The 20,301-nt window shown below is 37.2% G+C and overlaps 1 protein-coding gene across 1 annotated transcript; it reads right to left on the bottom strand.

Moving 5' to 3' along the window:
* Positions 1-2,041: 2,041 nt before the first annotated feature.
* LOC120533713 (extracellular calcium-sensing receptor-like) lies at positions 2,042-18,946 on the bottom strand. The gene is given in 9 exon segments (XM_039760659.1): positions 2,042-2,835; positions 2,838-2,966; positions 3,846-3,969; positions 4,095-4,322; positions 4,704-5,495; positions 5,824-6,118; positions 6,212-6,374; positions 7,085-7,125; positions 18,837-18,946. Coding segments are annotated over 9 exon segments (2,676 nt in total).
* Positions 18,947-20,301: the final 1,355 nt, after the last annotated feature.

The raw sequence follows: 20,301 nt of genomic DNA, 5'->3' as shown, positions 1-20,301 counted from the left end.
TGAAATAAGATTGAATGTTAATATTTGCATAACTACATAGCTAAGGGAAAGTTTCGTTTTATTTCCTATAATCTGATGTTCTAACGAAAAATTCCAGACAATTTGTTAAAATTGTAAAGCCTATGATAGAAATGCAAGTGTTAATTTAATTAGCAGCTTAAAGAAACATACCTGGGCTATATATAAAGAACTTTTAGCCTTTAGATAACATGTTAAGAGATGTTAATATATGTATTTCAAGATAATTTCTGATGATCTAAGTGACCTTTAAAATGATTAAAAGACTTTATGTGGGAAACGATAGAATATGTTTTATATGAATTACCCTTTAACACAAAGTGAAATATAAGGTGCTTGGTAAATGATTTTAAAATCTGAGATTGAAATATAAAATCTAAAAAATACTCTGCAATTAGAAACAACGGGAAAAGGATGCTGGAGTCTGTTTTAGCTTATATAGCTTAACAGAGTTGGTTTCTCTTGTTTTTGATATTGCTGCAATATGCTCAGACTGGTGGCATGAAAATTGTACTGGGCAATAACGAGAATTTTTATAAATGTTTGCAGACTTCTCTAATATATCCAAAAATACACCATTTAGAAATGATCTGTTGTGCTGCAGTATGACATTTGGCCAAGGTAATAGGAATTCCTGTTTCACAAAATGTGAAAGCTGCTGTCTCTTGACGTCAGACAAACGCTTCTGTGTTAATTGTTTCAGAGTTGTACTGAAACCTGATGCAATAATAAATCAATTGAGAGGTAGTGCTGTCAAGATAATGTAGATTTCATTGCACAGAGGAAGCAATTGAGAAAACAGATTTGCAATAATCTAATAAGTTTTTATTAATAATAAAATGATTTATTTCACTGTCTTATTTTGAGGTACATGCTCACTATTCACTCATTATAAACCAGCATTTATGCACGTGAAGGTAGAAAAATGACCAATTATAAAGCAGTTCATTCATTTTTGTAAATAAAAGAAGAAGGTGCTTTTTATCTTTATACATGTTATTATTTGTAGTGGGTATTATTTCAGTGCTCATGAAATATTTTTGGATTATAGTGTAAAATAGCCTTTGTCATGCACTGTTCCCTGTTGAAAGTAAGAAATACAATTCTTCTAAAAATCCAAATAGCTGTGAAATTTTAAAAATATTGCATTGGATAAATATATTAAACTTTCTGTCAAAAAGATGCTTAAACCAATTGTTAACTGGTATTGCTACTTGTTAATAACATATTGAGAGCATAAAACAGAACTTTTCTAGTAATGTGTTTTCATCAAAAACAGTAAAAAGTATTACAAAGCATTTATATCACACAAGCTTTATATGTTTATCCATTTAGATTTATGAATTTGTTTATGTAAACACACATTAATCTGTTTATAAAGAAGCTGTGGTATAATAAATTATTATTTTAAGTATACAATTGACTTGTTCAGATAATTTTTCAATGTTTATAACAAACATCATTATTTACAGATATCTGTTAATGAATTTAGATATGTAAATAATTAAGAGAAATCTAAAAACACACATTCCAAATTATCTCAAATGCATTTAACATATCATAATACAATTTTAATTTATCATAAAGTCTGAAATCACTTGAAATCAACTGATATAAATGTTCATGGGATGTCAAGCTAAGACGCCTTGAGATAAACAAGACGTCACTTCAAAATATGCCAGAATGCATCTCAGATATAAAAAAAATCTATAAATTATTTTGCAATGTTATAAAATTTGTTTCAAATGTTTTATAATCTATTTCATTAATCCTTCTATTTATTAATAAACCCAGTTAAACTAGGGCTGTGGGGACTGAAGCCCAACACAACATTTTGAAAATTCTAAAACAAACATGTTCAATTATATACACTTTTAATGTTTAAAGTGTTTAACAATCATTTGATTACCTTAGCATACAGGACAGAATACTTCTCAATGTTATTTTGTCTTGTTGTACTATCAATGTTTTAAAAAGTGTCACTGACTGTGTACTGCATCATAGTTTTAACGTGACTGAATTTTCACTTAGATTTCAAAGTGATTTTCACTGCATTTTTACCCATTAGGTGTTTTTTTGAATTTTTATCTGGTTTTAGTAGTATGATATAACATTTTGGAACAAAAATACAAAGAAGTAAGCCAAAACTTGATGCCAGAATAGCAAATACCTCTACAGCTACTGTATACTTTCCAGGAGAGCTGATATAAGATGGAATAAACGTAATCCAAACGGTACAGAACACCAGCATGCTGAATGTGATAAATTTTGCCTCATTAAAGTTATCTGGTAATTTCCGAGCAAGAAAAGCCAAAACAAAACACATAACTGATAACAGGCCAATATATCCTAACACAATATAGAAAGCTACTGTGGATCCCATTTCACATTCTAAAATGGTTACTTCTTTATTAGAGTTCACATTCTTTTGGGGGACAGGAGGATATTTTACTAACCAAACAATGCATATCAAAGTCTGTATGAGTGTAAAAGTTAAAACGCTTAACCGCTGTTGAGTTGGTCCAAAGCATTTCATTATATTACTACCAGGCATTGTTGCTCTAAAAGCCATAAGCACAACTATTGTTTTTCCCAGAACACACGAGATGCAAAGAACAAATGTGATCCCAAAAGCTGTGTGTCGTAACATGCAGGACCACTGAGTGGGCTCCCCGATAAATGTAAGTGAGCACAGAAAACACAGCGTCAATGAAAAAAGAAGAAGAAAACTTAGTTCTGAATTATTAGCTTTCACAATTGGAGTATCTCTGAACTTGAAAAATATAACAGTAACTGTGGAAGTTAACAAAGCCCCTAAAAAGCAAGTATAACTAATATCATGCCCATTATTTCATCATAAGACAAAAATTCAATGTCCTTCAAAATGCACTGGTCTTTTTCCTTATTGGCCCGGTATTCCAAAGGACACTTCATGCAGTGAACTGCATCTGTAAGGAAAAATTACATTGTCATGAACTACCCATCTTAAGGAGCATTTGGACTATGATGATTTACTGCTAAACAGAAAATAATGAATGATATTTTTATGATATTTTGACTAACTATTATGGGAGGAAAGTTGAATACAATATGTAGCTGAAAACATACCACACAATAAAACTCCAATGTGACATTTAATTCAGGATTGGTGTAGCAGCCTTCCCATTGAAAGTTTTACAGAAAGTTATCAAAAGCAATACACACCCATTCATGTAAAATAAACCATTATGTAATGCTGTTAAGTTGTAGTGCTGGTATGGTAAAAGTACAACAAGAGATGAAAGAAGAAAATGCATTATTGTCATTTTTTTTGTCTGTCTCAAGCTCTAAGAAAACTAAGAAAGAAATGAAAATGGTGGACTTGATGCTTGATAAAAACTATGTTGTGAATCATCCATTGCAATAATATAAATATGTAAAGCTAAGTCCAAAAACGTGTGCAGGCCTTTCCAGTAAATGGATATTTTGATTAAGTTTTTATTAAATATGACAGCAAATACTTTTTCCAATAAACTAATACAAGAATAAGTGGTGTTCTGCTCCTCTGTAATTTAGTTACCACATTACAAGGTATATTTTGCTATAATGCTTGAGTCTAAAAAGTAAAGCCTTATATATTTAATTTGACTACCTTCAAATATAAGATTACCATACAGTTTATTTAGATGATGATGAACTAAAACCTCATCATGGACTGGTTCCTGGGTTATGTTCAGTTCTGTTAAGACACATTCCAAGTCCTCTTAATCAAGCACTAAACAAAGCAGGTTATGGACAAGGATGGATTTTACTAAATAGTTTGTACATTTACACACTCTAATCTTTACCTGTGCTGTTGCTAATTTCTCCTTCTGCACAAGGTAGGCAATCAAAACAACAGACCGGCTTTCCTTTCTGTGTAGCTTTACGTGTACCAGGATGACAGCTTTCACTGCATACCGATTTTGGAATCTAGAAAAAAAAATGAAAAAAAAAAAAAAAAATGATGCACAACTTTGAAGTATATACTATTAAAGCTCATAAAATTAAATCATACTAAATTTTGCCTTTTGTTCAATTGAAAATGAAGAGATCACCTTGCCATCATTGGTGGCCCACACAATGCTCTTGTTGTTCATTATGAACTGCTTTCCTTCTGGCAATAATGCATCATAAAATCCAATAGTCACAAACTCTATGATTCCGTTTACACTAAGCTGCCAATTCACCAATTCATATCTTGCAGGAGGATCTTCATTAATATCAAAATTGACATATTCACCTCTGTTTACACTGAAATTAACCTTCTTCAGATATTGCAATGCCTATTATTTAAAAAAAATTATTGTGATCATAAAAAAACAACTACTTTAATAGTATCTGTTACCAAAATTATATAAGTGAAAATCAAATGTTTTTTGCAGGAAAACAGGTAAAATACCCATATAGTTGTAAATGTTCAATGTCTTGATTAAACTATGTATATTATTTCAAACTTAAATCCATCCATCTATCCATCCATCCATTATCCAACCCGCTATATCCTAACTACAGGGTCACGGGGATCTATATCCAAAATTACGAAAAGGGGAAATCACTTTTTTTTTTTTACGAAAATAGGTAAATAATCAAATATTTAGAAACGTTCAATACCTTGGTTAAACTATGTGCTAAAATATGTAAAGATTTGACGACAAACTACTTACCTGCAGTGGCAGTGTATCTTTTTGGTTTGCCATGAAGGGTCCTTCATTATCCTGGCAAGCTAGGAGGTTGTGGAGCGCATGCGCTACAGCATATACAGCTTTGTACACATTATATGTAACTCCCAGTTCAGAAACATCAGTGTACAGATTATTAACTTGCTGTAAATCCTCCGATCCTGAACACGTTTTACGAATTGAAACATTGAAACTGCAATCAAACATATTTTCCCAAAGTTTAATTAAACCTGCATTGCCAGGAGTGCTAGATGGACGAACTGACTGTAAAAATTCTTTCAACCCTGGTATTGCTGCATTAGCGATTGAAAAGCCAATCGCCCCTTTAAAAATTCTGTAGTTTTCCTTTGTTGCTACATTTTTGGCAGAAACCCAGGACTCACTGCCTACCCACTGTAGACCTGTAACATTCTGAAGCAGCAGTTCCTTAATTAAAAATTCAATGTCTATAAAAGATGCAAAAGCTACAATAGTCTTTGAGGAAGCCATTTTAATTACTTCGACTGTTTTAAGAAATTTCTCTCTTGGATTGGTTCTGTAAATAACTTCAGAATATTCAGTGCAGATACCTTCCTGTTCGGCTGCTTTTATAAAGGTAGCCATGCCAGAACTGCCGTAGTCATTGTCACTTCTTATTGTTCCCACCCAGGTCCATCCAAAGTGCTTGACAAGTTGTGCCAGTGCCCTGCTTTGATAAAAATCACTTGGTATTGTTCTGAAAAAAGTGGGAAACTCTTTCCTGTTACTGAGACATGCACAAGTAGCAAAATGACTGATCTGTGAAAATGAAAGCAGTTATATTCAATATATATAATTATATGCAACTGTAAACACTTTCAGTATTTCATAATAATATATTACTAACAACAATTACTGTAAGTAGTTTATAGATTAATTTCATACAGTTACATGTTTATGGTAAATCTATTTATTGTGAATTTTTACATGACCAAGACTTGATGGGACCTTGGTATGATACTAAAATTTGTTTGAACAATTACACTTTGATATTGTTTAAGACTGTAAAAAGGATTTACTGATAACACAATTAGTAAGATTTAAAATATAAAAAAGCTGGTAACAATAACAATACACTAATTCTTACCACTGGTATGTTAAATTGGCCAACAAGCGTTGCAATCCCAATAGTTGGAGAAGAGGCAGTCTGTCCTATGATTGCATGAATGCTTGACTGTTGAGAACACGGCAGAGTTGATGGTTGTGCTTCTCCTGCTCCACTCATTAGTGCCATTGCAGCTTTGATTGCCATTGAAACAGTACTACAAGTATCATATATCTTATATCCCAGTGACACATTAGGCAAAATATCTGTTCTGTTGTTTATTTGCTCTATCGCAAAAACCATGGCTTCAGCAAACTGATATTCTCTATAATTTAAACTTTTCAAAGTGGAAAAACAAATTTAAGTCACAGTTTAAAAATAAAACTTGGCACTCATCTACAGTATGTTAGACAGATTAAAAAACACTGACCCTGTACAGACTAGTGCTTCAGGTGTTGACTTAAGTGTCGGTTTGGATGCTATAAAGTTATTATGAAGTGTAAAAATTCCACCCAGAATGAAGTCACCAGTCTTTGAAAGAAGAGGAATATCAGGATTTTCCCATAATTTGCAAAAAGGCTCTTCACCCTGTACTGAAAGAGTCAGCACAATAACTCTCAGAAGCATGTCTCTGAATAAATTACAAGACACCAAAGATAAAGAGCTGGAGTTGATTGAGTTTATATAATGTTCTGCCAGAAGGCATTACCCCTTTAATAATTGTACAGTAGGAAAGGTTCTCATTTGCCTAATGTACTCATATTAGCCATGGGATTTATATATTGGCTGTTGTTTTTTTCTGCAAATATTATCCTTCATGTAATCAATGTACAAATTCTGATGAATTAAACCTATTTAAGTGATAAGAAAAGGAACTATATTTTTATCCTTAACCATGTTATATATCATATATACTTTATCAATACCCTTCAACATTTAGAGATATATTGTACACATCTTTTGAATTTATACAAGAGGAATTTTAAAAAGAAGCACTTTCAGACAATAGTAAAATTTAATGTTAAACCAATATGTGTCTATTAAATATAAAAGCTGTTAAAGGTTGTATTCAATGGATCAACAAAAAGCAAGTCTATCTTTCAGCACTTGGACTCCACTTTTATTTTACGATGAAACTTCATGTGTGAGGAATTTGCATATTCTCCATATGAGCTGATGATTTTCTACTTTAATGTCACTGGCTTTCCTCACATAATATCAAGGCATGCTGTTTATTTGATTGACATCCCTAAATAGAATGTGTGTGTTTGTGTGTGTATGCTTTTAGAGGATTGTTTCTTACCTTCTTGATCTTGGTAGGGTATGGTCTGGCTGTCTCTAATCCTGTACAGGAAACAGCAAGTTAAAAAGATAAGTAGCAGTCTGTTGTCTACACCCAGTTACACTCATATTTAAACATGTTCCAGAAGGACACATATAAGACAATACTAGGAATAGCCTTATAGAAATAGTTAATGGACTTCCCAATAATGCACCTTAGATGTATCATCTGTTGAGACTAGACATGTTTCATTCTCCAGAAGGACACATATAAGACAGTATGGGAATAGCAAATTGTTGACTTGGTATGCAGCTTTTGAAAGGGGGGTCTCAGTGAAGTGGATGGAGGTATAGGTATTTTATTGTATGTTGGAGAGAGACTTTTCTTTGTCGACAGAATATACTGCAATAAAGTGAGTCAGTACTTGATGAACTTTAGTGTTCACAGTGTCTACTTGTGAAAAAAAACCTTTCGAAGTACATTGGATTAGGAACTTTATGTGCCTCAGTGTTTATTTTTCTTTCTTTTTAGGACAGGACAAATTATATGTAACATCCTCTAAAATTAAGAACAAATATTGCACACGACAAGTCATTCTAGGAAGGTCTCAGAAGAGGTAAGAGAGTCATATGATCTCAGTAAAATGTTAAAGAAAAGGACATAGCTGAAGAAGAGATAAAGCTTTCTGCCTTTACCTGAGAGGCTGCTCCTTGCAGAATATTCATATCACAAGAGGACCTCACTTCTCTGACTGGGGGAAAAGACTATTTATTTGACTCCCTGTTATGCATGCCTTCCATTAAGAGAAGCAAATTTTTTCTGCATTTTTAACAAGCAACAGTTATGATTTGCATTTCAAAATGTATTGTTTAAAGTAATGATTTTCACTTGGCTTGATTTGTTTACTTGTTTTCTGTTTAAATATTAACCTCATTCATCCATCCTAAAGGCATGCTGATTAGGGTAGCTTGTCTCCGTGAACTGAGCTGGTATGAGCAACTATCGGTGTGTTCTGCTTTAAGACCATGCAATTGACATGTTGTACTGTCAGGATTGGTTGCAGCTTCCTGACATCTAGTAATGGAATGAATGAGTTTGGAAAATGAGGTAATGAATTAACCTCTGCATTAATATTGCACTGTAAGATATGTCACATTTTTAATTCCAAACTATCAATGTACGTGCTGTCCATCTTTCTGTATCAGTATGAAAAAAATCAATATCCACAGCTGTTGATTGTAGAACATTAAAGTGTAAGGAAGAGAAGTGTGTGGGACCGTTACTTTTGTAACAGAGTCGAGTCCTGTATACTGTAGGTGTGCTTTGGTTGCTTCTGTGATAAACTAATTCTGACATCGAAAATTTGGGCGAAATAGATGGTTGGATGGCCCTTACCAGAACCGGGGAATGGTGATATGACAGGGAGTGTCTTGAATGCAGGAATAAAGACAGATTTCAATGTTTTCACAAGGGCAGTTTAATGTTCTGTCTAGGTTTACATGGATTCTACAAGCAGCCTAAAGCCACATTGTTCGGTTAAGTTAGTAATTTAAAATTTTAACCATTGTAATGGATGGGCTGGCATCCTAGCAGGAATGGGGATAGTGGGAGATTGCCTTCCAAGGCCATATCTTCCTCCAGAGTACTGGGTGTTCGAATCTCCCTGGAAGTAGTCAAATTTAGACAACTGCTTGGTTGAGCTTTACTTCGGAAATGCCAGAAGTACTTCCAGGTCTGCCTTTAGATGGAGTTTCTTCACCACAGCCAGGGAATCATAGCTAAGAGTGGAGTAGGGTAATCACCAGGGGCCTCATGTATAACGCCGTGCGTAGAACTCGCACTATAACATGGCATAAGCACAAAAGCCGAAATGTGCTTACGCACAGAAAAATCCAGATGCAGGAATCTGTGCGTACTCCAACTTCCACGTTCTTCCGCTACATAAATCCCGATCAGCGTGAAAACTAACGCTCGTGCACGCGCATTATGTAACGCCCCTAATCCTCCCAGAATTATGCCTATTTGAATATGCAAATCAATATAAATCGCCCTTAAGCGCAGCCTTCTGTGAAAAGACAATGGGAAAAGCACGGGGAAAATATACAAATTTCAGAGAATACCAAGTGGAGGCAAAGGAAAAACATACTATTTGTTCAAATAAACCGTGGTACAATCAACAAAAGGAAGTTGATCGAGTGACATAGCGTGTTGGAGAAACTTGAAAGCTCACGTTCACAAAATCGCACAGTGCCGGAAATAAAAAAGAAGTCACATATCAAAGTCGCCGTGAAAAGCCGAGTTGTAGCCCACTGTCTGATTGTCATATGAAAGCTTATTAGGGTACAGAGAAAAAAGGCACACGGTGGGGCAAAAGCACGAAATGTCAACTTCAATCTCGACATTTCCACTTTAATCACGTAGTTTATTTTGTCATTTAGTAGAACATCATAAACTTCATCTTAAAATCGTTTAATTAACCAGTTTCTCAAATCACATCGTAATTAAAGTAGCACGTTAAATGCTTTGTTTTGCATTTGATCTTCTACTCGTATGTGATCTATGTGTGTGAATCACTACTTGCTTCTTAAACTGGCTCTCTTCCTCCAACTGGACACAGAGTCCATTACATTTGTGATATTACAGCTCTCTGAATAACTAAAATACTGAGATGTATCATGTGATATCATTTTCATGATGATAGGAGCTAAAGCACATTATTATACATGGGTTTCATGAGCCTCATGCGCATGACAAGCATTTATCTTTTGTCGAAATTTGTCGCTGCGTTTTTAGCTGTGTTGTTATTTTCTCTTTCTGTTTTATATTCAATATATATTGGCGTGGCTGCCCCAAGAGTCCTTGCTTTTCTTTCCCCAAGTAACCGATCGCCACACAATTAGCTCTGTAATAGACGTTAAGCCATCTGTAAGCTTCGCGCCGATTCTTCAAAACGTTTAAAGAACATTGAAATATCTTCGTAGTACATGTTTAATTATTCTACCCATCACGACACTCCCAGTGAAGAATATAGATTATTTAAATGAAGTTAAAGTTTTATGTGTATAATTTAACAAACATATTTTGCTGCATTTCACCTTAAAAATGATATCGTCATCATATGTAAATACGCGCTTTATAAAGTGGCCCAGGTTGTGAGATATTATAACTGTAGTGCAAGTTTACAGTGGGGTGATTGTACTTATAAGTACAAACCGTTCTACAAGAAGCAATTGATTGAGTGCATTTAAAGTTCTTGGGATTAAACTGTTTCTGTACCGCGAGGTCCGTACAGGAAAGGCTTTGAAACGTTTTGCCGTGGCAGAGACAGCGTGTGCTTAATGCCGTATACCGATAATTCTCTTTCCGATCAGCTGCTGCTGTGATTCACACTCAGATACAGTGATATAAATACTCCGAGTCGTGCAGTGAGAGTAATATGGAAAAAGATTGATCCGCTGTGGCAACTCCTAACGGGAGGAGCTGAAAGAAGACGAAGAAGAAGAAGAAGAAGAAGAAGAAGGAGAAGTGAGAACAGTTATGGTATTTGGAATACTATGTCTGTTCCCTGGACCATTATATTGTTACGAGTTAATTACAATCAGATGCATTACACTAATAAACAATATGCGGTTAGTTTCTGTGTATTTATAAAGCCGCGTCATGAAAATAATGAGTAATCACACAAGAACAGTACCATTGCTTTGACGCTGGGTGCCGCCAGTTTGCAAAACCGAGCGGAGAACTTGCGTACGTCAAGGTATGAGGTACCGTGGAAAAGTGTGTGGCTTTACGCCAAGTGTAGGTTTTATACATCGCGATTTGAACGTGGAAAAGTTCTTACGCAACATTTCTGTGCGTACGCACCGTTTATACATGAGGCCCCAGGAATGGAGGAAGAGGAGGAGGAGGAGAATGCACAACTGTTGCAAAGAGAATCTTTTGGGAAGTTATCTTTGAAAATAAGAAGAGCCTTTTTGTAGACCAGAGATTTGAACCCGTAGTTGAATTCTGATTTAGGGGTGTGGGACACTAACCTTCATTGTATGGTTCTTCAAACAAGATTGGTGCAAAACAAAGTTAGAGTTAAGAACTGCCAAACACAGCAGCTTTTACATCCACCAAGTAAATATCACATTATAAATATTAAAAATAACAGGAAATAAGAATATACTTTGTTTCCTATAAGAATGCAATTATTCAATACCTTTTAGAATCAGTTTTAAACAAACATATATTCACATAGCTACCTGTTTTTTTTGTGCTATCTGTTTTTAAAATTAAACATAAGGTTTTTGGCATCAACAAACAAAACAATATATAATCCTTTGTATGTATGGGAATTTTCACAGCTAGTAAAAACAAAGGTGAAGATAAACATATTGGCAGTTACATTGAATGTTAATAAGTGCCCTTATGACTTCACATACTTGACAGATCATATTTTGTATATGTCTGTAGTGTCCGGATGTGGTAAAGTAACCAAGGTCAAATACTGTATGCTTCACATATCTTCAATATTTTGCCAGTGATTTAAAATGTAACACCGTGAATAGTATCACATCACGTTCTGGCAGAATGTTCTCATTATTATAGTGATCTCTGTATTAAGTGAGGTGATCATGGTGACATGGCAGGAGGTTGCAAGAAGTGGGGCCTAAGCAGGGGCTGAACTAGGGCTCTGACAAGTAAAAGGTGTGGCAGGCGGCCAGAACCCATACCCGGCCGGCATGCTCAGAGTGTAGAAGTACCGGGGGAGAGAGTATTTTTAGGGCAGTTTCTACAGGAGGGCAGCCCCCTTGGTTTCCACTAGGGCCACAGGTCATAAGCATGGAAGCTCAACCCTGCTGAAACCTGTGGCCACCTCCAGGGGGTGCATGGACCTTTCCAGGGCCTTATTTGGCCACATTTCCATCTTACCTGGAAGTGTGGGTGGAAGAAGCTCATTGGGCACCTGGAGTCCTTCTGGGTGCCCTATAAAAAGGGGCCAGTCCCAACCATTATTCAGCCAGAGATGGAAGGAATAGGACAAAGCCTGAGGAGAAGTGGAGGCAGATGAAAAGAGAGGAATTGTGTTGTGTATTGGTAATTTGTGCACACTTTATTCTGTAAATAAAGTTGGATTGGTTTGGATCAGGTGTTCTGATTGAACCTGTGTCCTGCCTGTATGTGTCCAGGTTGGCTTCCACAAAAGTTTCAAGATTTTGAAAGTCTCTTCATTTATACATGAATACAAATATGTGAGTAATGATAATGTGCATGCAAAGTCCTCTGAAAATTTTCAACATACAAAGCAAAGTTTAAAAACACATTTCCCCAGTTTTGATGTCGCTACACTGGTTACCTGTGTCATTCAGGATTGACTCTAAAATTCTGGTTATGGTTTATAAAGCCTTAAATAATCTCGCCCCATCTTATATATCGGAATGTCTGACACCTTATATTCCAAATTGTAACCTCAGCTCCTCAAATGAGTATCTCCTTAGAATTCCAAGAACAAAACTTAAAACTGGTGAGGCGGCCTTCTGGTTTTATGCACCTAAAATCTGGAATAGCCTGCCAATGGGAATGGGCTGATACGGTGGAGCACTTTAAAAAACTGCTGAAAACACATTATTTTAACATAACTTCACTGTAATCAAAATCCTGATACTCTGTATATCCAGCTCATTATAATAACTATTCATGGTGGCTCTAAAATCTGTACTAACCTCTACTCTCTCTTCTGTTTCCTTTTCCGATATCCTTTTGGTGGCGGCGCATCTACACAAAGCACTGTGATGTTCCAACAATGATGGATAGATTAAAAGCCAGAAGTCTGTATGACCATCAACATCAAGTGACTCTGTGAGAACCCTAACTACAAAGAGGACTGTTTCATTTATGTTAGGTAGAATGCCCAGAGGGGACTGGGTGGTCCCGTGGCCTGGAACCCCTGCAGATTTTATTTTTTTTCTCCAGCCGTCTGGAGTTTTTTTTTTTCTGTTTTTTCTGTCCACTCTGGCCATGGGACCTTACTCCTTTTCTGTGTTAACTAATGTTGTCTTATTTTAATTTCTTATTCTGTCTTTTATTTTTTTTTCTTCATTATGTAAAGCACTTTGAGATACTTTTTGTATGAAAATGTGCTATATAAATAAATGTTGTTGTTGTTGTAAATAATTGTGTTCCCTCCAGACACTTAGAGCCAGTAGCAATGAGGGTACACCTTAAACTACTAAGAACTCGGTCAAACAAAACATTAAAATTGGTAACTGTGAATATGAAATAAAATGTCTTGAGCAAGTCATGTGGCCTTTCATATCACAGTGACTTCTGTTGTGGTCTGTGCTGATGACTATTATTTGTTCTTTTTAGGCTTTTGTAGGCGTGCTTTCTGCTAGAGATGATAAGTTGTAAGTGGTGAATAAAACCTGTTACCATGTATACTGTATATGTACATGTTAGTTTCAGTTTAATTGTAGTAATTATGGTATTTTACAATGTTATACCTGTATAACTGTGTGTGACAAATAAAAATCTAGTTTACAGTAGTCTCTCTAGCCAGACTTATAATATACTGTATATGTCTAGGGACAACCCTGAGTAAATATTGCTTAAAACAGTGTGGAAATACTTAAAAGGCTCACTTAACACTAGAATTACCAGAGCCTACGAAAAAACTTGTAATTCCGTCCCACCTTAAACTGCTTCTTAAATCCCTTCACACCTCTCCGCCAGCGTCCTTTGTTCTCTAAATGTGCTGATAAAGAGAAGCTTGGAGCAGCCGGCTATTCCATCCCCCCACCAATTTAGAACGTGCACGAACTTCAGCTTGATTGAGTATCTGGGAGTGAAGTGGAGTTTTAGAGTGGAAATAATAGATCGTTATTTGGAACACACGCATTTCATGTCTGTTCAGTTTCTACAGTAATCTGTGTCAACACATTGTTAAAACAGAAACGTTTTTTTATATTCTAGTAGTAGATGGGGCGGCACGGTGGCGCAGTGGTAGCGCTGCTGCCTCGCAGTTAGGAGACCTGGGTTGCTTCCGGGTCCTCCCTGCGTGGAGTTTGCATGTTCTCCCGTGTCTGCGTGGGTTTCCTCCGGCGCTCGGTTTCCTCCCACAATCCAAAGACATGCAGGTTAGGTGGATTGGCGATTCTACATTGGCCCTAGTGTGTGCTTGGTGTGTGGGTGTGTTTGTGTGTGTCCTGCGGTGGGTTGGCACCCTGCCCAGGATTGGTTCCTGCCTTGTGCCCTGTGTTGGCTGGGATTGGCTCCAGCAGACCCCCGTGACCCTGTATTTGGATTCAGCGGGTTAGAAAATGGATGGATGGATAGTAGTAGATGACAAAATGTAGGCATAAACTATATAATGTATGAAGCCTGAAGTCCAAAGAGCAAAGAAACAGTATCTTATTGTAACTGCCTCCGTGGTTCAATAGACTTAGCCCCCGCTTGGGAATCAAGGGGTCACGAGTTCGATCCTGCGCCCTCCATTTTGAGAAGTAAACTGCTCTTATTCTTACTGTTTTAGAATAAAAGCATACATTTGATTTCAGTCTGTAACAGCCGGTGCAATTTATGAACCTTGTAAAGGTTAGCTTTTTTTTTATTCACTTTTCATTCTCTCGTCGCGTTCAGAATCAATCCATACAACCCCATCTGACACGGCTGTTTTCACTAAAGGCGCTATAGCTCTGCAGTGTACCACGATGCATACTAACGCCAAACACCCCACGGGTTCTGACACAAGCGCTGGCGAAGCTGCCTTCTTCGTATCTCACCGTCACTTGCTTTTCTTTTTATTCAGTTTTCTTGAGTGTCCCCGCATGTTGCTGTATGCTTTTCTTTTGTACTCCAGGACATGCAGAGGAAAGAATGGTAAAGACCAGTAACTTCGGCGCTATATGCAATCATCAGGCACTCCCCATCTGCCCGTGTATTTCAAACACAGGAACATATATTGGTGTAAAAGTATAACAAAAGTGCACTTTTATTCAAGTGCACTTTTTCCATCGCCTTTTCCTATAAGAAGCAATGTACACACTTCTCTCTATGCTGTGGTTTCTATTACACACCTGAAAGAAAGAGACAATACATGTGAACATATCCAGCATACAGCAACATGCGGGACTGGCAGGAACACTCAATAAAACTGAATAAAAAGAAAATGATCCAGATCGAAGAAGGCAGCCACAGCAACATGCGTCTGTGTCAGAACCGGTCAATTAGTATGCATCGTGGTACAGCGCAGAGCTATAAGCGTCTGTATTCTGTTTCTTTTGTACTCCAGGGCACGCAGAGGAGAGAATAGTAAAGAGCAGTAAGTTCGGCGCTATATGCTATCATCAAACACTCCCCATCTGCCCGTTGTTTTGTTATACTTTTCAATACTTTTTATACTGCTCAAACGGGCATGCTCAAAAAATACACGTGTAATGCCACGAAAAGTGCACGCAGACACTTCATTTCGCAAACAAAACAAGTGCACTTTTATTCAAAACTATCTGTATAACCGAAGAAAAAAGAAAGCAAGTTACAGTAGGCGATTGATCGACAGCTTGCATGGTGCAATGCTAAGAAGTGCAGATTTTCATTCCGTGCTATATAAAATCATCACATTCAAATATTAACAGTTCCCACACACCCAAGGACCGTCCTTCCTACATTTACGACACGTGTACTTGTTGCCGTGTACACAACTCTCTGTGCTATGGTTTCTATTACACTGAATGAGCACCTGACACTGTACTTTCTTCCCTGGGGAAGGTCCCGCATCAGAGAATTTCCAGTTCCTGCATAAATTCACACCCAATCTGACGCTGTTCGTTTTCAAATAATATTGCATTAGTGCGATTATATTTTCACATATATTGTCTCTTTCTTTCAGGTGTGTAATAGAAACCACAGCATAGAGAGAAGTGTGTACATTGCTTCTTACAGGAAAAGGCGATGGAAAAAGTGCACTTGAATAAAAGTGCACTTTTGTTATACTTTTACACCAATATATGTTGCTGTGTTTGAACGACACGGGCAGATGGGGAGTGTCTGATGATTGCATATAGCGCCGAAGTTACTGGTCTTTACCATTCTTTCCTCTGCATGTCCTGGAGTACAAAAGAAAAAGCATACAGCAACATGCGGGGACACTCAATAAAACTGAATAAAAAGAAAAGCAAGTGACGGTGAGATACGAAGAAGGCAGCTTCGCCAGCGTTTGTGTGTCAGAACCCGTGGGGGTGTTTGGCGTTAGTATGCATCGTGGTACACTGCAGAGCGCGTCTTTAGTGAAAACAGCCGTGTCAGATGGGGTTGTATGGATTGATTCTGAACGCGACTGAGAGAATGAAAAGTGAATAAAAAAAAAAGCTAACCTTTACAAGGATCATAAATTGCACCGGCTGTTACAGACTGAAATCAAATGTATGCTTTTATTCTAAAACAGTAAGAATAAGAGCAGTTTACTTCTCAAAACGGAAGGGCGCAGGATCGAACTCGTGACCCCTTGATTCCCAAGCGGGGGCTAAGTCTATTGAATCACGGAGGCAGTTACAGTAAACTGGTGTCAATGTCGCATGTTAAGGCGGCTTTTAGTTTCTGCAGTTATATTTTGAATAAAAGTGCAATTGTGTTATTCTTGTGAAAATGTTTCTTTGCTATTAGGACTTCAGGCTTCATACATTATATAGTTTATGCCTACATTTTGTCATCTACTACTAGAATATAAAAACGTTTCTGTTTTAACAATGTGTTGACACAGATTACTGTAGAAACGGAACAGACATGAAATGCGTGTGTTCCAAACAACGATCTATTATTTCACTCTAAAACTCCACTTCACTCCCAGATACTCAATCAAGGCATGAGCTGAGAGAAGTTCGTGCACGTTCTAAATTGGGGGGGATGGAATAGCCGGCTGCTCCTAGCTTCTCTTTATCAGCACATTTAGAGGATAAAGGACGCTGGCGGAGAGGTGTGAAGGGATTTAAGAAGCAGTTTAAGGTGGGACGGAATTACGAGTTTTTTCGTAGGCTCTGGTAATTCTAGTGTTAAAGGTGTCATATTTCTAAACCAATCCAATGGCCCATAAAGGTGATGCTCAAAGTAGGGACTCCCCAAATTGCTGTTTGTGCTATCTCAGCCTTTTAACACCATCGTCATAATGACATTGTTTACTGCAGGAAGTTCTCTTAAGGGTTACTGATGTTAGACGCTGCTAAACTAGGTATTACCGTGTCGCTGCCTTCTCTTCATCTCATATTAAAAATGTGACGTACTTATGCTCATTAGAATGAATTTACAGGTTCATTTTTTTGCAGTGCGTGGTGACAATAAGGTTTGTTATTGTTAGCAATGTGTAGAGCTTGGCTGGACAGAAAATTGTATTTATAAGCATTTATGTATCCACATCTTATAAAACATCATTTCTACCTAGTCTAAACTCTGCTTTCAAGGCTTTAACTTGTGAGTGGGCATTGGTGCAAATTAGATTATAAATCCACTTATTGACAATTTCCCTTCTCCAGCCCAAGTGTGTCTGCCTCACTCAACCCAGCAGATGCACCTTTTATAAATTCTATGGAGACCTCAGTCTGATAGATAGTTTTCACTTTTTTAATCCATCTGCTGTTTTTTCAACATGCCATGAGTCCATCCATCCATCCATTATCCAACCCGCTATATCCTAACTACAGGGTCACGGGGGTTTGCTGGAGCCAATCCCAGCCAGCATAGGGCACAAGGTAGGAAACAAACCCCGGGCAGGGTGCCAGCCCACTGCAGGGCACACACGTCTCACACCCACACACCAAGCACACACTAGGGACAATTTAGGATCGCCAATGCACCTAACCTGCATGTCTTTGGACTGTGGGAGGAAACCGAAGCAAACCCACGCAGACACAGTGAGAACATGCAAACTCCACACAGGGAGGACCTGGAAAGCAAACCCAGGTCTCCTAACTGCGAGGCAGCAGTGCTACCGCTGAGCCACCGTGCCGCCTGTATGCCATAAGTCCCAGTCACATATTGAGTATTTATTTATTTATTTCAGATATTTTGGTCTACTTGTTTTGGACTCCTCTCATTTTCCTCCCCAATCTCAGATGATATGAAAGTTCATTTTAAATTTCATTATTGTAATTTGCATCGGTGTGCCAGCAGATGAAGATTCAATACATCACTCTAAATAATAAACAATTTAGGTGCTGAATTGAAGGAGTTTTTGGAGATAAATACTGACTCAGCAGAGGTTCCTGGGATCCTTAGGGAGGCTACCAAGAGCTGTATCTGAAATTTTTCCATTTGATTTTCATCACATCTTAACCACTGCAAAAATAAAAAAAAATTCTGGACTGGATTCCCAGCTTTCTGAGTTGTAGACGTCTCACTCCCACTTACTAGATAAAAACCTGCAAAATGCAGTATCAATTTTTAGGACTGACCTAAATGCACTTCTCTTACAATGAACATAATTTCAAATCCATTAGACAAGGGCTCACTATTTTGTCTCTGCGGCCAACCCCAGTGAACTCTTGGCCTTCCAACTTCATCGTAATGAGTCCTTTGCTACTGTCTCTTCTATCAAGACTGAATCTGGTTGAATTACTGATGACCCCAAGCAAATAAATAAATAGTTTTTCAAATGCTACGCAAGTGTGTTTTCTGGTGTCTTTCCTCTAGATTCAGGAAAGATCGTGCCTAGGTGCTACTGTTAATCTGGAGGAGCTAATGGAAACACTGAATATTATGAATAAAGGCAAAGGCTGGGCATTGATTGATTTCCACTTACTGTAAGTTCATTTTAGCCTTTCGAAAACAGCTTTCTGTACCTCTGTCCCAAATGCTGAATTCAGCCATTTCTTCACAGTATTTGAATCCAATATTCAACACTGCAGTCATCCCTCCTTTATTAAAACAAGATGAAGACATGTCAGAGTTACAGATGATTATCTATAATCAAGTCAGAAACCAAACTCTTTGCTAATGTCGTAGTACACAGACTTCAGTCTGTTATCCATAAACTGATTCATCCTGATTAAAATGGTTTTATTCACACCTGATTTGCTTCACATAATCTTAGAAAATTTTTGAAATAATCGATGCAGCTCCCCTCTTTTACCCACAATATTATTTTCCTTGAATACTGAAAAGAAATTCAATTGATTAAACTGGGCATTTCTTTGGCAGGTGGTCGAGGTAAAAAGTTAAACGTGAAAATGCCTTTAGCCTGAAAAGTGCCTTGCTTAGAAAAACTGCTTCTTCAGGAAAAGGGCTGCAGCTGTGAGATGAAGAATGGTTTAAGCTTGCAGCACGTACACAGAATATGAGTTAGTAGGAATCGGTCATTTGAGTAGCTTTTGCTCCAAGTGTAAGAACAACTGGGGAGTTATGTTAAGGGTATGTGAATGCCGCTTGTCATGAAAAGAGATAAAACACGTAAAGGACAAGCTTCCTCCTGCCTGGTTCATTTAATTGCAATTATTTTCTTCCACACAGGTGCTGAACAAAATGGGATTTAGTGTTGAATTTGTGTGCATGATTAAGACATATTCTACTCCCTTGACTGTGTTTGCTCACAAATGCAGGCAAATTGTCTTGCTTTCTTATTAAGAATGGGTCCAGACACGGCTAGCTTCTCTCAATTCTTCTCCTTAATTTATCTTTAGAACCACTTGCTGAGGCCATTCATACATCAACATTATTTATATTTCATGATGTAACACCTATCATAGAATTTTACTTGATGCCAATGGCATCCTTCTATATGTAGGAACACTCCAAAATATTTTACACTTATTTTAGACCTTTTGAAATCCTTTGAAATTCTGTCATAGCATAAAGTTAACTGGTCGACGTCCTCCATTCTTCCAATTAATACATCAGCTCATTCACATTTGATCCCATTTCTAACAAGTGTTTAAGCATTAGAATACCATTCTTTATCCATGAAGTTGCTATGTCAAATTATCGTCATGTCTTAGCAGATGTTAAATGGTTAAAAATCCTAATGTCTTTTCAAACACATCTGGCTAATCCTAAAATGAATGTTGTTCTCAGATTCAACTTTATCATCTCTGTGATTTCCTGGTTTCCTCCCCCATTCATTTTGTCCAAAGTTCTTTCTCTGCTCTCCAATTTTATCAGGAGTACCAGGAGACCCAGACTGAAACATGCTGTTTTAGGTGTAATGCAGGAGTGTCATTGTCTGAATTAGAATTAGAATAACTGGACGCATATGTTATGTCCAGTTTTGG

Source organism: Polypterus senegalus, chromosome 1 (genome assembly GCF_016835505.1).
Source record: "Polypterus senegalus isolate Bchr_013 chromosome 1, ASM1683550v1, whole genome shotgun sequence".
NCBI classification, from domain to species: domain Eukaryota; kingdom Metazoa; phylum Chordata; class Cladistia; order Polypteriformes; family Polypteridae; genus Polypterus; species Polypterus senegalus.
This window is presented reverse-complemented; position numbering and strand designations above follow the sequence as displayed.